Source organism: Calonectris borealis, chromosome 6 (assembly GCF_964195595.1).
Source record: "Calonectris borealis chromosome 6, bCalBor7.hap1.2, whole genome shotgun sequence".
Taxonomy (NCBI): domain Eukaryota; kingdom Metazoa; phylum Chordata; class Aves; order Procellariiformes; family Procellariidae; genus Calonectris; species Calonectris borealis.
This window is the reverse complement of record NC_134317.1, coordinates 42,631,891-42,644,508: the sequence shown is the minus strand read 5'-3', so window position 1 is coordinate 42,644,508 and position 12,618 is coordinate 42,631,891. Positions and strand designations below refer to the sequence as shown.

The 12,618-nt window shown below is 60.7% G+C and overlaps 1 protein-coding gene across 1 annotated transcript; it reads right to left on the bottom strand.

Annotated features, from left to right (window-relative positions):
- Positions 1-8,867: 8,867 nt before the first annotated feature.
- LOC142083861 (maestro heat-like repeat-containing protein family member 7) lies at positions 8,868-12,058 on the bottom strand. The gene is made up of 7 exons (XM_075153906.1): positions 11,981-12,058; positions 11,389-11,526; positions 10,941-11,117; positions 10,645-10,800; positions 10,203-10,304; positions 9,691-9,793; positions 8,868-9,067 (listed from the first exon to the last, which is right to left on the bottom strand). The coding sequence occupies exons 1-7, from the start codon at positions 12,056-12,058 to the stop codon at positions 8,868-8,870; spliced, it is 954 nt and encodes a 317-aa protein (XP_075010007.1).
- Positions 12,059-12,618: the final 560 nt, after the last annotated feature.

Genomic DNA, 12,618 nt, shown 5'->3' with positions numbered 1-12,618 from the left:
AGTCATGCTCCTGGAGACCATCGCCCTCCACATGGTCCCGGCAGCTCTGCAGGCCCAGAGCTCTGTGTCAGCAGGGTCTGGGCCACAGCGCCGTGGCCTGGGCAACCCCGGGGACCCAGGCTGGCCGCCAGCCCTGCCTCTGCCCACTGCCCCTCTCCGGCAGCACCCAGCGGGCCTGCCCCTGCGGGCAGCAGGCGGCCGAGCAACGGTGCCTTGAGGGGCAGGGAGGGAGCATGGCAGCCGCTCTGGGGCTGGGAAATGGAGGGGCCGGAGGGTCCTGAAAATCTCCGTCTGTCCCCACATGGGACGGGCTCTACAGGTTGATGGGCTCTAAAGGCTGGTGAGCCCTGAGCCCTCAAGGCAGGTGGGCCCCGTACCTGTCGCACGATGGGGCACAGTGCAGGAGGGTCACCACCACATCATGGGGGTGCTCGTGGGTCAGCTTCAGAAGGGCTTTATCCAGCCTGTGCTCAGCTGACACATCCGTGTTGGTCGTGAGCCACCGGTAGATGCACCTCACGATGCTCGGCACCTGGAGGAGACGTGGCTGAGAGTTGGAGTGCTGCCAGAGCGAGCCATTTCCCCGGCTTCCCCCACGAAGGGCCTCCCTTCCCACCACACCGTGCCTAAAAGGCTGCTGGGTGCCCAGCGGACCCGGTTCGGGGGCACACGATCCCCAAGGGGCTCGAGCCCCGGCCACAGGCAACTTACGTGCTCCAAATTGGAGGTGTCACTTTCAACAAGCACATCCAGCATGGCAGCACAAGCCTCCGCGTTATAGGAGTCAGAGTCTGCCATGTCCTCGATGGCCACGATGGTGGTGCCTTCACGCTCAGTGGGCTCTAGGGATTCCCAAAACATCTGCAGGAGAAGGAAGGGCAGGGAAGAGAGGGATGTCACACCGAGTGCCCCAACGTCGGTGCTCGGCTGAGCAGCGAGAGCAGGCCCAGCGCGGGCAGGGATGGCTGCGGGTACCTGTGCTCTGCTGCGGAAGAGGGCGCAGGTCTCTTCCTCCACTTCTGGCAGGTCGCAGACTGGATCTGGCAAAGACCAAGCACAGGCAGAGCTGAGAGGCTGCGGGAGAGGCTGGAGAACAGAGCCGAGCCCCGCGCTCCCCAGGCTGGGCCAGCCCCAGGACAGGGGCCGGTGGGGACACTGACCCCCGCCTCCCTGGCCACAGGCTGGGGCTGGGGGTGCCCAGAGGATGGAGCCCGGCCGGAGCCCGGCTGTGGGGAACAGCCCCCTCCCCTCTTCCCCTCTTTCCCTGGGGACGTCCACAGGGGATGGGATGGGGCCAAGCTGGCTGCAGCCACTAGCCCTGTGGCGCAGCTCAGCCACTCACCCGCCTGCAGCGGCTGGACCTCCTCCTCCTCATCGGGCTGCCATGCTGGGGCAGCCCCAGCGCCTTCCTTCTCCTCCTTCTCCTTCCTCATCCAGGCCAGCCTGGGCACGCTGGGGGGTCTCTCCGCCATCCTGCTGAGGCCTGGCCTCGAGGGCTCCTGCCGCAGGGATGGGAGACGCCTCGGAAAAGCGCCGCGGACGTGGGTCAGAAGGGAACAAGGTGGCTGCGCGGGGGCTCCTCACAGCCCCACTCGGTCCCGTCCTGTCCCGCCGTGTCCACTGGGCACAGTGAGGTGGCCGCGTCGCCACCAGCGCCCATATCACGGCAGGTCACAAAGGGCCCTGTGACACACTGCCACATGCCATCCAAGTGGCAGTGCCCATTTCACAGCGGGTCACAAAGGGCCCTGTGACACACTGCCACAGGCCCGTGCCCTGGGGCCTCCCCCGGCCTGGCAAACCTGCCCCAGCGGCACAGCACGGAAGGAGCTCCGTAGGTGCCGGCTAAAGAGGCACCTCGGCCCCCTCAACAATCCAGCCAGCAACACACGGGCGGGAAACAAATGGCGGTTCCTGGCTGGGAGAGGACTTGGGGACATCTCCAAGGACAAGTTTTTCAGGGATCCCCACAGCTCGGGGCTCTGCCCATGAGCTTTGTTGGAAGCGTTAATGCTTCAGCAGAAGAACCAAAGGGCGAAGGGGTTTCTGGCCACTTTTCCTAGCATGCTGCACGCCTGGGCAACTGTTGCTGAGCACACATACCCTTTTTCTCCTCTTCCCAATGCCCTGGGGACACTAGGGACCAAAGCAAGAGGCACTGGTTGGAGAAAGCTGGGCAGAAGAGAAGTAGCTCAAGATTTGCAGGTACAGCCATTCATGTGCTGCTCGCCACCCCCAGAGGATGGTCAAGTCCTGCACTGGGAAAGCATGTAATTTGTGGGACAAGCTACCGAAATAAAGCCTACAGAACAGCCGAGAAATCTGATCACTTCCTTGCTGGGTTTTTTTCTTTTCTTTTTATTTTTTCCTCCAGAGGTTCGTTTCCACATCTGTACACAGCGTTGGCAGCTACAGCTGAGGTTACGCAGGGCTAAGAGCCATTACTTGTTCTCTCCCTTTCATGCTCCTGGGCCTCTGTCTATAATAACATGGATTTCATATTCCCACGTTGGGGTGAAAGAAAGCACTCTTAGGGAAGAGCTGTCCCATGGGCTGGGAGAGGCCAGGAGCCACAGGCTCAGGTGGCCCCAGCACACGGAGCTCCTGGGATCATTGCTTTCCCAGGGACTGGAGTAAGAGTAATGGGCCCTTCTTGTTGACGGGTATGACATTTGCCCTCTTCCAGACATCAGGGACCTTCCCTGATCTCCACAACTTCTCAAATATTATAGATAGTGACCTTGCAACAATGTCAGCCACTTCTCTTAACACCCTGCAGTGGATTCCGTCCAGGCCCGTAGATTTATGTGGGTTGAGCCCTTGCAAGAGCCCGCAGACCAGCCCTTCCCCCACTACTGTTGGGTCGACACACGCGTTCTCATAGCTACTTGACCTTGTGATCTGGGCTCCAACTATGCCGGTAAAGACAGAGGCAAAGAAGGTATTGGGAACGTCTGCCTTGTCAGCGTTACTAGTGACTAGCTTCTCTGCCATGTTTAGTGATGGGTCTGTGTCTTTCCTGTGTTTCTGCTTGCTGCTCACGTATCTGAAGAACCCTCTCTTGCACTTGACATCTTTGGCCAGTTTGCTAGCTCAGCCTTAGCCTTCCTGACTGCATCTCTGCATGCCCTAGCAAGGTTCTTGTAGTCCCTGATGGCTATCTGGCTGCCTTTGCACAGCCAGTAGGCTTTTTTTTTTTTGCTTTTAAGCACACCCAAAACTCATTGTTAAGCCACGGTGGTCTCTTGTTCTGCCTTCTTCCTTGCCCTTTGTAGAGGATGGACTGTTCCTGTGCTTTCAGGAGGCTGTTCTTGAACAACTCCCAGCATTCACAAGCTCCTTTGCCCTCCGTGCTTCCCATGGAGTCCCCTGGAGCTGGGCTCGGAGCATATTGAAGTTGGCTCTTCTAAAATCCAGGGTCTTTGTCCTACTACTGGTCTTCGGCGTGCTCAGCAAGATCTTAAACTCCACAACGTTGTGGTTGCTGTATCCAAGGATAACATTGGTAGTTCTGTTGTCAAGCAAGTCGTCTTGGTTTGTGAGCAGTCAGTCTAGCAATGCGCCGTTCCTGGTCAGCGTGTCCAGCATCTGTAGCAGGACACAGTCCTCAATGCATTCCAGGAACCTGATGGATGGCTTGTACACAGCTGTATTGTTTCCCAACCAATGTCCAAGTAACTGAGGTCACCTGTGAAGACCAGGTTCTGTTGGCCCACGTGGAAAAAGAAGTAGGGGACAGTAGTCTGTGCTTTTTTACCAGTTGTGGCAGTCTCTCTGTGACATCCCAGATCTTGGCTCCTGGCAAGCAGCAAACTTCCCTTGACTGTGTATCAGGCCAGCAGACGGGCTCCTCAGTGCCTCTCAGCAGAGAGTCACCCACTACTAGCACTCCATGCTTCCTTTTGCAGCTTTCAGTATGTGCTGCTGGTGCCGTTTCTCCCTGTGAACCTTGCTCATCGGTTTTGTCCGCTGCCAAGGCTTTGTACCTGCAGCAGGTTGGTAGGTATGAGGAAGAGGAGTGAAGTGATAGCCCGGTCCCACAGGTCACCAGAGAGCATGGCACCTCCTTCTCCAAGGAGCTGTCTGTTCACTCTTGAAGTTTTTTGTCTGGTGGTCCTTGGAGGTCAGCGGAGGATCCCGCCGGGGGACCCTTCCTGAAGCGGCAAAACCGCGGCAAAAACCGCGAAGGCAACAGCGCAGGGAGCGAGAGGGTGCCCCAGCCCCCCGCCCTCCCCCGAGCCGGAGGAGCGAGCTCCTGCCGAGCGGCAGCTCTGACTCAGCGCGGGCGGGGACAGGACGGGCGGCGGCCGAACCCCCTCAGCTACAAGAGCAGCCCCCAGGGAGCGCGAGCGACCTGGAGCGCGGGCGAACAGGGCGTGGCGCAGCACGGCAGTTGGCGCCGGCAGGGCGAGCGGGGAAGGCGGGCGGGCAGGGCGCATCGCCCCTCCAGGCTCCAGAGGCTAGCTCACTGGTCCTCATCGCCCTCCCAGAAGGTGACCTAGCCATGGTTTCCACTCGGCTGGAAGCTATCGCCAGAAGGAATGTGGCCACCCAGACGGAGCCCCCACGCAAACACACATCTGTCCAGGCCTCCGGCTGCAGGGAGTGCCTGAGCCTGTCACTGTACCTGAGGGCAGCAGAGACGACGCCTGTGTGCGCTGTGACCAGGTGGATGATCTGCTCAGCCTGGTGGCAGAGCTGAAGGAGGAGATGGAGAGGCTAAGGAGTGTCAGGGAGTGTGAGAGGGAGATAGATTGGTGGAGCCGCACCCTGCCGTCCCTGAGGCAAGGGCAGCAGATGGAGGCTCCACAGGAATCGGAGGATCCCCTGCCCTCTTGCCACCAGGCAGAAGGAGGGGACCCAGGAGACGGGGGGGAATGGACACAGGTCCCTGCTCGGGGCGCCAGGCAAATCCCCACCCGGCCTCCCTCACCTCCCAGTTGCCCTTACACAGCAGATACGGGGCTCTGGAACTTGAGGGCCAGACAAATGAGGATGTAGATGAAGGCCCATCCAGGGGGTTGCCCGAGGCGAGTCAGTCAGCCCCACGCATTACGACTGCCTCCGCTAAGGAAAAAAGGAGGGTAATTGTCGTAGGTGGTTCCCTTCTGAGGGGGACGGAGGGCCCAATTTGCCGGCCAGACCCATCCCACAGGGAAGTCTGCTGCCTCCCTGGGGCCCAGGTGAAGGACATTACTAAGAAGCTCCCCGGTCTGGTACAGGCCTCCGATCACTACCTGCTACTGGTTATACAGGCTGGCAGCGAGGAGGTTGCAGAGAGAAGTCCTGAAGGGATCAAAAGGGACTTCAGGGCACTGGGGTGACTGGTGGGAGGATCGGGAGCACAGGTAGTGTTTTCCTCGATCCCTTTAGTGGCAGGGGGGAATACTGAAGGGAACAGGAAAACTCATCGGATCAGCACGTGGCTCAGGGGCTGGTGCCAGTGGTGAAATTTTGGCTTCTTTGATCATGGGGAGGTTTACACGGCACCGGGCCTGCTGGCGACGGACGGAGTTCAGCTGTCTCACAGGGGGAAAAGGATTCTCGCGTATGAGTTGGCGGGGCTCATCGAGAGGGCTTTAAACTAGGTCCGAAGGGGAAAGGGGATAAAACCAGGCTCACTAGAGAAGAGCCTAGGGGCGGCACGCCAATGTCGGGGGAGAAATCGGCAGCCCAGCTCAAGTGCATCTACACCAATGCACGCAGCATGGGCGGCAAACAGGAGGAGCTGGAAGCCACTGTGCAGCGGGATAGCTACGTCTTAGTTAGCACGGAAACATGGTGGGATGACTCTCACGATTGGAGTGCTGCAATGGACGGCTATAAGCTCTTCAGAAGGGACAGGCGAGGAAGGAGAGGCGGTGGGGTAGCCCTGTATGTTAGGGAGTGCTTCGGCTGTCTAGAGCTCAAAGGTAGTGATGACGAGGTCGAGTGCTTGTGGGTAAGGATGAGGGGGAAGGCCAACAAGGCAGATATCCTGCTGGGGGTCTGTTATAGACCACCTAGCCAGGACGAGGAGGCAGACGAAATATTCTACCAGAGGCTCGCAGAAGTCTCACAGTCGCTAGCCCTTGTTCTCATGGGGGAGCTTCAACCACCAGGGGAGGTGCCTCGCTTGACCTGCTGTTCACAAACAGAGAAGGACTGGTAGGAGATGTGGTGGTCGGAGGCCGGCTTGGGCTTAGCGACCATGAAATGATGGAATTCTCAATACTTGGTGAAGTAAGGAGGGGGGTCAGCAAAATCCCTATCATGGACTTTCGGAGGGCGGACTTTGGCCTGCTCAGGACACTGGTCGAGAGGGTCCCTTGGGAGACAGTCCTGAAGGGCAAAGGGGTCCAGGAAGGCTGGACGTTCTTCAAGAAGGAAGTCTTAAAGGCACAGGAGCGGGCTGTCCCCGTGTGCCATAAGAAGAGCGGGCGGGGAAGACGACCGGCCTGGCTGAACGGGGAGCTCTGGCTGGGACTCAGGAAAAAAAGGAGAGTTTACCACTTTTGGAAGAAGGGGCAGGCAACTCAAGAAGAGTACAGGGATCTCGTTAGGTCGTGCAGAGAGGAAATTAGACAGGCAAAAGCCCAGCTAGAATGCAATGTGGCCACTGCTGTGAGAGGCAACAAAAAATGCTTTTACAAGTATATTAATGACTAAAGGAGAGCCAAGGAGAATCTCCATCCTCTATTGGATGCGGGGGGGAACGTTGCCACCAAGGACAAGGATAAAGCTGAGGTACTAACGCCTTCTTTGCCTCAGTCTTTAATAGTCAGAGCAGTTATCCTCAGGGTACTCAGCCCCCTGAGCTGGAAGACAGGGACCGCGAGCAGGATAAACCCCCCATAATCCAAGAGGAAGCAGTTAACGACCTGCTACGCCACCTGGACACTCACAAGTCTATGAGGCCAGATGGGATCCACCCGAGGGTACTGAGGGAGCTGGCAGAGGAGCTTGCCAAGCCGGACTCCATCATTTACCAGCAGTCCTGGTTAACTGGGGACGTCCCGGGCGACTGGAGGCTTGCCAATGTGACGCCCATCTACAAGAAGGGCTGGAAGGAGGATTCGGGGAACTACAGGCCAGTCAGCCTGACCTCGGTGCCAGGGAAGATTATGGAGCAGTTCGTTTTGAGGGTGCTCACGAGCCACGAACCAGGGGATCAGGCCCAGCCAGGACAGGCTCATGGAAGGCAGGTCGTGCTTGACCAACCTGATCTCCTTCAGGTGACCCGCCTCGTGGATGAGGGAAAGGCTCTGGATGTGGTCTAACTAGACTGCAGTAAAGCCTTGACACTGTCAAAGGAAGAGGAGTGAAGTGATAGCCTGGTCCCACAGGTCACCAGAGACCATAGCACCTCCTTCTCCAAGGTGCTGTCTGTTCACTGTTGAAGTTTTTTGCCTGGTGGTCCTTGGAGGTCAGTGCCAAAGGGCCCTGTGTTTCTCCCTTTAAAGCCTTGAATAATACTCTGATTCTTGTTCACCCCCCTCTAATAGAGCCGAGTCTGCTCATTTCCTCCTGCAGCTCCTCTACCCACTGCCTGACTGACTCCACCAGAGCACACCTTGCAGAGGTGGAGCTTTCACCCTCCTCCACCCAGGAGGAAGGGTGCAGTCTCTGCAGTCCTCCACCTGGACAGCAGCTTCCCTGACAGAAAGCTCTGTCTGGGTGGCCACCTCCACTCAACCCCAGGCTACCCTGGCCAGGTAGCCGATTCCTGTCTGCTGCAGAGCGCAGCCCTCACCTGCTCTCTACCACCATGCTTCCGACAAACTTAAAGCACTGCCTAATAAGCCCTTCTAATTCCCTGGAGACCTGAAGCTTCCGGGTAGGCTTGTAAAGCCACCAGCTAGCTGGGCTGTCCGCTGGCACTTGCAGGAGGACCTGCCCCATGAGGAAAGACTGAAGGAGTTAGGTCTCTTCTCCCTGCAGACAAGAAGGCTCGGGGGGGACACCTCATCACCCCCTACTTAAGGGGTAGCTGCAAAGAAGATGCAGGCCCTCTCTTCACAAGGAGCCACATGGAGAAGACAAGGGGCAACGGGTACAAGTTGCATTGGGAGAGGTTTCATCTCCGTGGTGCTGCTCTGGGGAGCTGGGGTGGCCGCTGCTCGGGGGGAGGCCCTGTCTCCCGAGAATTGTCCTTGGTCACCCTTTGGTGAGACTGCCCTGCCCTCTGCCAAGCCCTGCAGCAGCAAGGCAGGGGCTGAGAACGGGCCAGGAGCCAGCAGCTCTCTGCAGCTCCAGCTGCCATCTGAGATGGTGGCCCCAGCCGGCTGGTGGAGGGGTGGGCAGGAGATGAAATAGCAGTTAGTCTCGGCAGTGAACATCAGGAAATATGCAGGGAACAGCAGCAATAAAGCTCCAGGACTTCCTTCTCCAAGGCCAGCATCCCCTCGCTCAGCACCCCAACCCATCTGCCCGTGTGGAGAAGGCCATTCTCCTAAAATCCGTTGCCAGCTTTCTCCTCTGCAGCATCGAGACTCAGGCCAGATGGAGATCCTCTTGCGTCTGTGAAGGTGACGGGACCTTCAGAACAGGGACTGACCTTACTGGAGGTCCTTTCCACGGTGAACTGCCTTCGTTCCTCTCCATCTCTGCACGCAGCACATGGGGCAAAAGAAAGGCAGGACCCGGGCCTGGGTGCTTCAGGGCCCAAGTTCTCCCCCATTTCGTTTCCACAAAGAAAAGACATGCAGAGAAGATGAAGAAGCCAGACTGTTTATTCACGGAAGGCCAAGCGGAGGGATGACCTGGGAGCAGGCAAAGGGGACAGGCAGGGCCCAAGGGCTGGAGCTGTCCCGTGGGCAGGGAGAGGCCAGGAGCCACCCAGTCTTCCCTGGAGGCTCAGGTGGCCCCAGCACACGGAGCTCCCGGGATCACGTCTGCACAGAGCTCCAGCAGCACAGCCAGCCATTGCCCTGGAGAGAAGGCCGCCTCCTCCACGCCCTGCGGAGTCGGACTTGCAGCACCCGCAGCCTGGAGGGAGGGATCCTCTCTGCAGTTCTTACTAGCAGGAGGGTTTGAGATGCCAGGCATCTGACGGGGAGGCTGATGTCATTTTGCATGCCTTGAAGGACTGGAAGAGAGAGGAACAGAGCCAAGGTCAGAACCTGGATCTGCAGGGACCCCAGGAATCCCTCCTGCCAGGGCCACCCCACCCAGCTCTTCCCATGGCCAGGAGGGAGCAGGGCCCAACGGGATCGCCCACGAATCGGCCCCTGAAATCTCTCTCGGCTCTGCCCATGCCACCCCTCGTCCACGCAGGGGGCAGAGCCCTCCCCAGCCGGGGCGGGGACTGCAGCTCCCTGCCCAGGGTCTTTCCTCCTCCCCGCCAGTCCCCGCTGACACCCCGCTGCCCTCACGCACCCTCGTAGATGACCTGGAGCTTCTCCTGCTGACCCCACATGTGCTGCCCAGCGCGCCCTAGGAACACAGAGCCCATCACAGATCCCGCTAGCCTCAGCAGCACAGCTCCCCCACACCAGCCCAGCCACACGCCCTCCTCCCCTTGGCAGGGCTGAGCCCGGGGCCTCCCCTGAGCGTGACGCCCAAGGGCCGGGGTGGGAGAGGGCAGCAGGGAGCCCCGTGGGTAGTCGGGGCTCCATAGCCACGGGGCCGATTCCTGCTGCCGGTGCAGCAGCCGGGGCTGGGGCCAAGCTGCAGTGGGGCAGGGAGGGACCCTGGGGGGTTGTGGCTCACCAAGGATCCTGATGGACGCCACTCGCATGGACTCCTGTGGGCTCTGCAGGTACCGCAGGCACTGGTGCAGGTACTCGTCTGCTCTGCTGCTGTGCTCTGCCAGCTGGAGAGAGCGCAAGGGGACGGAGGGAAGGGTTGGTGCCGACTCTCCCCCTGCCCCCAGGACTGGCCTCCCCTGCCAGGGACACCCACGACGCCCAGCCAGCAGCTGGCTGGTGCCGGGGTTTGGAGGGAGCAGAGGGCTGGGTGCTCCCCGGGGAGCTGCGGTGCCAGCCTGCTGCCAAAGCCCAGCTGGGCCGGGGCTGCAGCGGCACCCCCGGGCTCGGGGAGGGAGGGGAGCCTGGAGAAGAGCCCGCGGGGCCGCACGCTGAAGGGAAGGGAGCACGTGGGGTGCAGGCTGGCAGCGATGGGCTGCAGCAGTGGGCAGGGGCACAGCTGCCAGCCCCACACACTGAGCATTGGGGGCAGGGGGCTTGTCCAGGCTGGGTCTGGGGCTTTGGGGCCATCCTTACCAGGCACTCGCCCACTGCCCATGTCTCTTCCCTCTCCAGCAGCTGCTCGAGCTTCCTCTTCTTCAGGAACTTGGTAGCTTCAAGCAGGGTTTTCCGAGAGGCCTGCAGAGCAGCAGAGACTGGGAGATGGCACCGCTGCCCAGGGCACAGGACCTGCGTCCCCTGCAGCTGGGCAAGGCTCAGGGCCTTTCCTGGCCCCTGGTGGGAAGACGCAGCAGCTGGGGAACGTGTCCGTCAGCGGGTTCGGTGCCCGGGCAGACGGGTGGGGCCACCCCCATCCGGGGCACCTGGTGCTGCCAGCGCAGCAGGACAGAGGTCCCCCAGAGCTGCCGCTCTGTACCAAGGCCAGGAGGAGGCTGGAGCGCTGCAGTCCGCGAGGTGCCAGGGCAGGAGGCAGCCGAGCCACCTCCCACAGGGACACCAGCAGGTCAGAAATCCTCACCTCTGCCACGCGCTGGTTCTCATCATGCGAGTGGCAGAGCAGTGGGAGCAGGCTCTGGTGCACATGCGTCTTCAGCAGCTTTTTTCCTGCCTCTGCTACAAACTCCATCACATCTCGGAAGAGGTACATGGAGAGCAGTTGCACAAAGTTGATGTCCTGGTGGCAAGGAAGAGGGCAAGACCTCAGCACCGGCTGCTCCAGGCCCACCTGGGCACGGGTCTGGAAATCCACAGGGCACAAAGCTTCCTGGCAGCACCCAGTGCCCGGCGGGGGGGGGGGCGGCCACAAAGCCTTACACTGTCAAAGAGTGGCCGGAGCCTCTCAGCCAGCTGCAGAGCGACGGAGCTGGCAATTGGGGTGGGTGTGGCCCGGACCACCTTGCTGATCACGTAGAGGGTCATCTCGACCACCTCCCCGTCTGCATCCTGCAGTACCTCCATGAGACTTGGCAGCAGGAATTGCATCCTGTTGACCTGTGTGGAAGACAATGCTGTGTTGTTGTGAAGCCATAAAAGGCTGCACGGCCAAAACCGCTCCGGCTGTTTGAGCCCACGCTGCTGCCCTCGGGACCCAGAAGCCAAAGGCCTGCCGCAAAGGACTCGGCCAGGGGAACGGGAGGCAGGAGAACTGGGAGCAGCTGCCACAGCTCCCGAAAGCCAGCCAAGTCCAAGCTACTGTGTTACCCAGCACCCCTTACCCAGACCCAGCTGCCAGCGCGGCTTCAGCCGGCTGCCCCCTTCTCACCGTCACGGGTCTCCTGCAGAGCATGATGAGGACTCTGAGCACCAGGCGATGCATCACTCTGCGCTCACTCTGCAGGTACCTTAGGCTGAGCAGCAGCATGTATTCATCCCAATCCCTCGTGTCATGGCAGGCGAGGAGCTGAAACACACAGAGCAGTGACAGGGGTGCCCGGCCGGCAGGACCCCAGCATCGCGCAGGGCTGGGTCCAGCCAGCGGCACAGGGCGCGGGCACCATCCCAGGCAGCTGAGCCCAAAGGCAGCAGCGGCTGCAGAGAGCCCCTGGGCTCCCTGCCCTGCGCCGTGGGGCACGTGGCACATGTCAATCGCCCGCTCCGCTGTGCCTCCCAGCCCTCGGCAGCCTCTGATTCCTCGGCCTTTGAGGAGCCACGATGGAAGAGCGAGAGCTGGCACAAGGGGGGCACGAAACACAGGTGGGGACAAGTGTCACCCCAGCAGCAAGGGGCCAAGGGCATGCAGCGGAGCCCACCCTCTGCCCCAGCTCCACTGACTGGGCTCCCCCCGCAGCTGCAGCTACGAGAGGGCAGAGCGGTGGGAGGTAGCTAAGCGAGGCAGAGCTCGCCATCATGCTCACCTCGACAAGGAACGCCATGGCAGAGAGCTCCCAGCGTGGCTCCTTCCTGCTGAGCAGCTCGACCAGGCAGCGTGACATCGCGTAACGCAATTTTTGCGAGGAACCGCACATCGCTCTGGCAGGGGGAAGAAGGCACCGTCGACCCTGAGCAGGGCGAGCAAACCTCTCCCAGGACTGACTCACACAGGCCTGGTCTTTCCCCACCACCCACCCCTCGCCAGGAGAAAGGCCATGCCCAACACGAGCAGGCTCCTTTGGGGAGGAGACTGGAAAAACACCCTTCCTGCCCCAAAGCCTTCCCTTCTGAGGAGGCCCCTTTCCTGCCCGCAGGGGACTCGTCCCCCAGGCTCTGCCGCTGGCCCTCAGTGCATCCTGCCCTGCCCCGGTGGGCTGCCCTGGGTGGGGCTGCCTGCAGACAGACCCCCTGCTCTGTGCCATCCGCCCAGGCCCCACGGGAGGGGACGCTGGCGCTTTGGGAGGTGGCTGCTCCTGTGCACCCACCTCTCCCAGGCTTTTCCAGTCTGCTGGGCCGTGCCTCGGTGACAAGTCCCTCTCACCCACGCCCAAGGGGATTGTGTGGGGCGCCCCGTCTGCAGGGGAGAAATGGCGGGGGGAGTGGGGAGAAGGGGGCTCTCACC

Coding starts and splice junctions, on each gene's coding strand:
- LOC142083861 (XM_075153906.1), bottom strand. CDS start 12,058: ATGTCACGCTGCCTGGTCGAGCTGCTCAGCAGGAAGGAGCCACGCTGG. Junction 10,801..10,940: donor TCCGGCCACTCTTTGACAGT/GTAAGGCTTTGT, acceptor CCTTGCCACCAG/GACATCAACTTTGTGCAACT. Junction 9,068..9,690: donor GGCGTCCATCAGGATCCTTG/GTGAGCCACAAC, acceptor TCTCTCTTCCAG/TCCTTCAAGGCATGCAAAAT.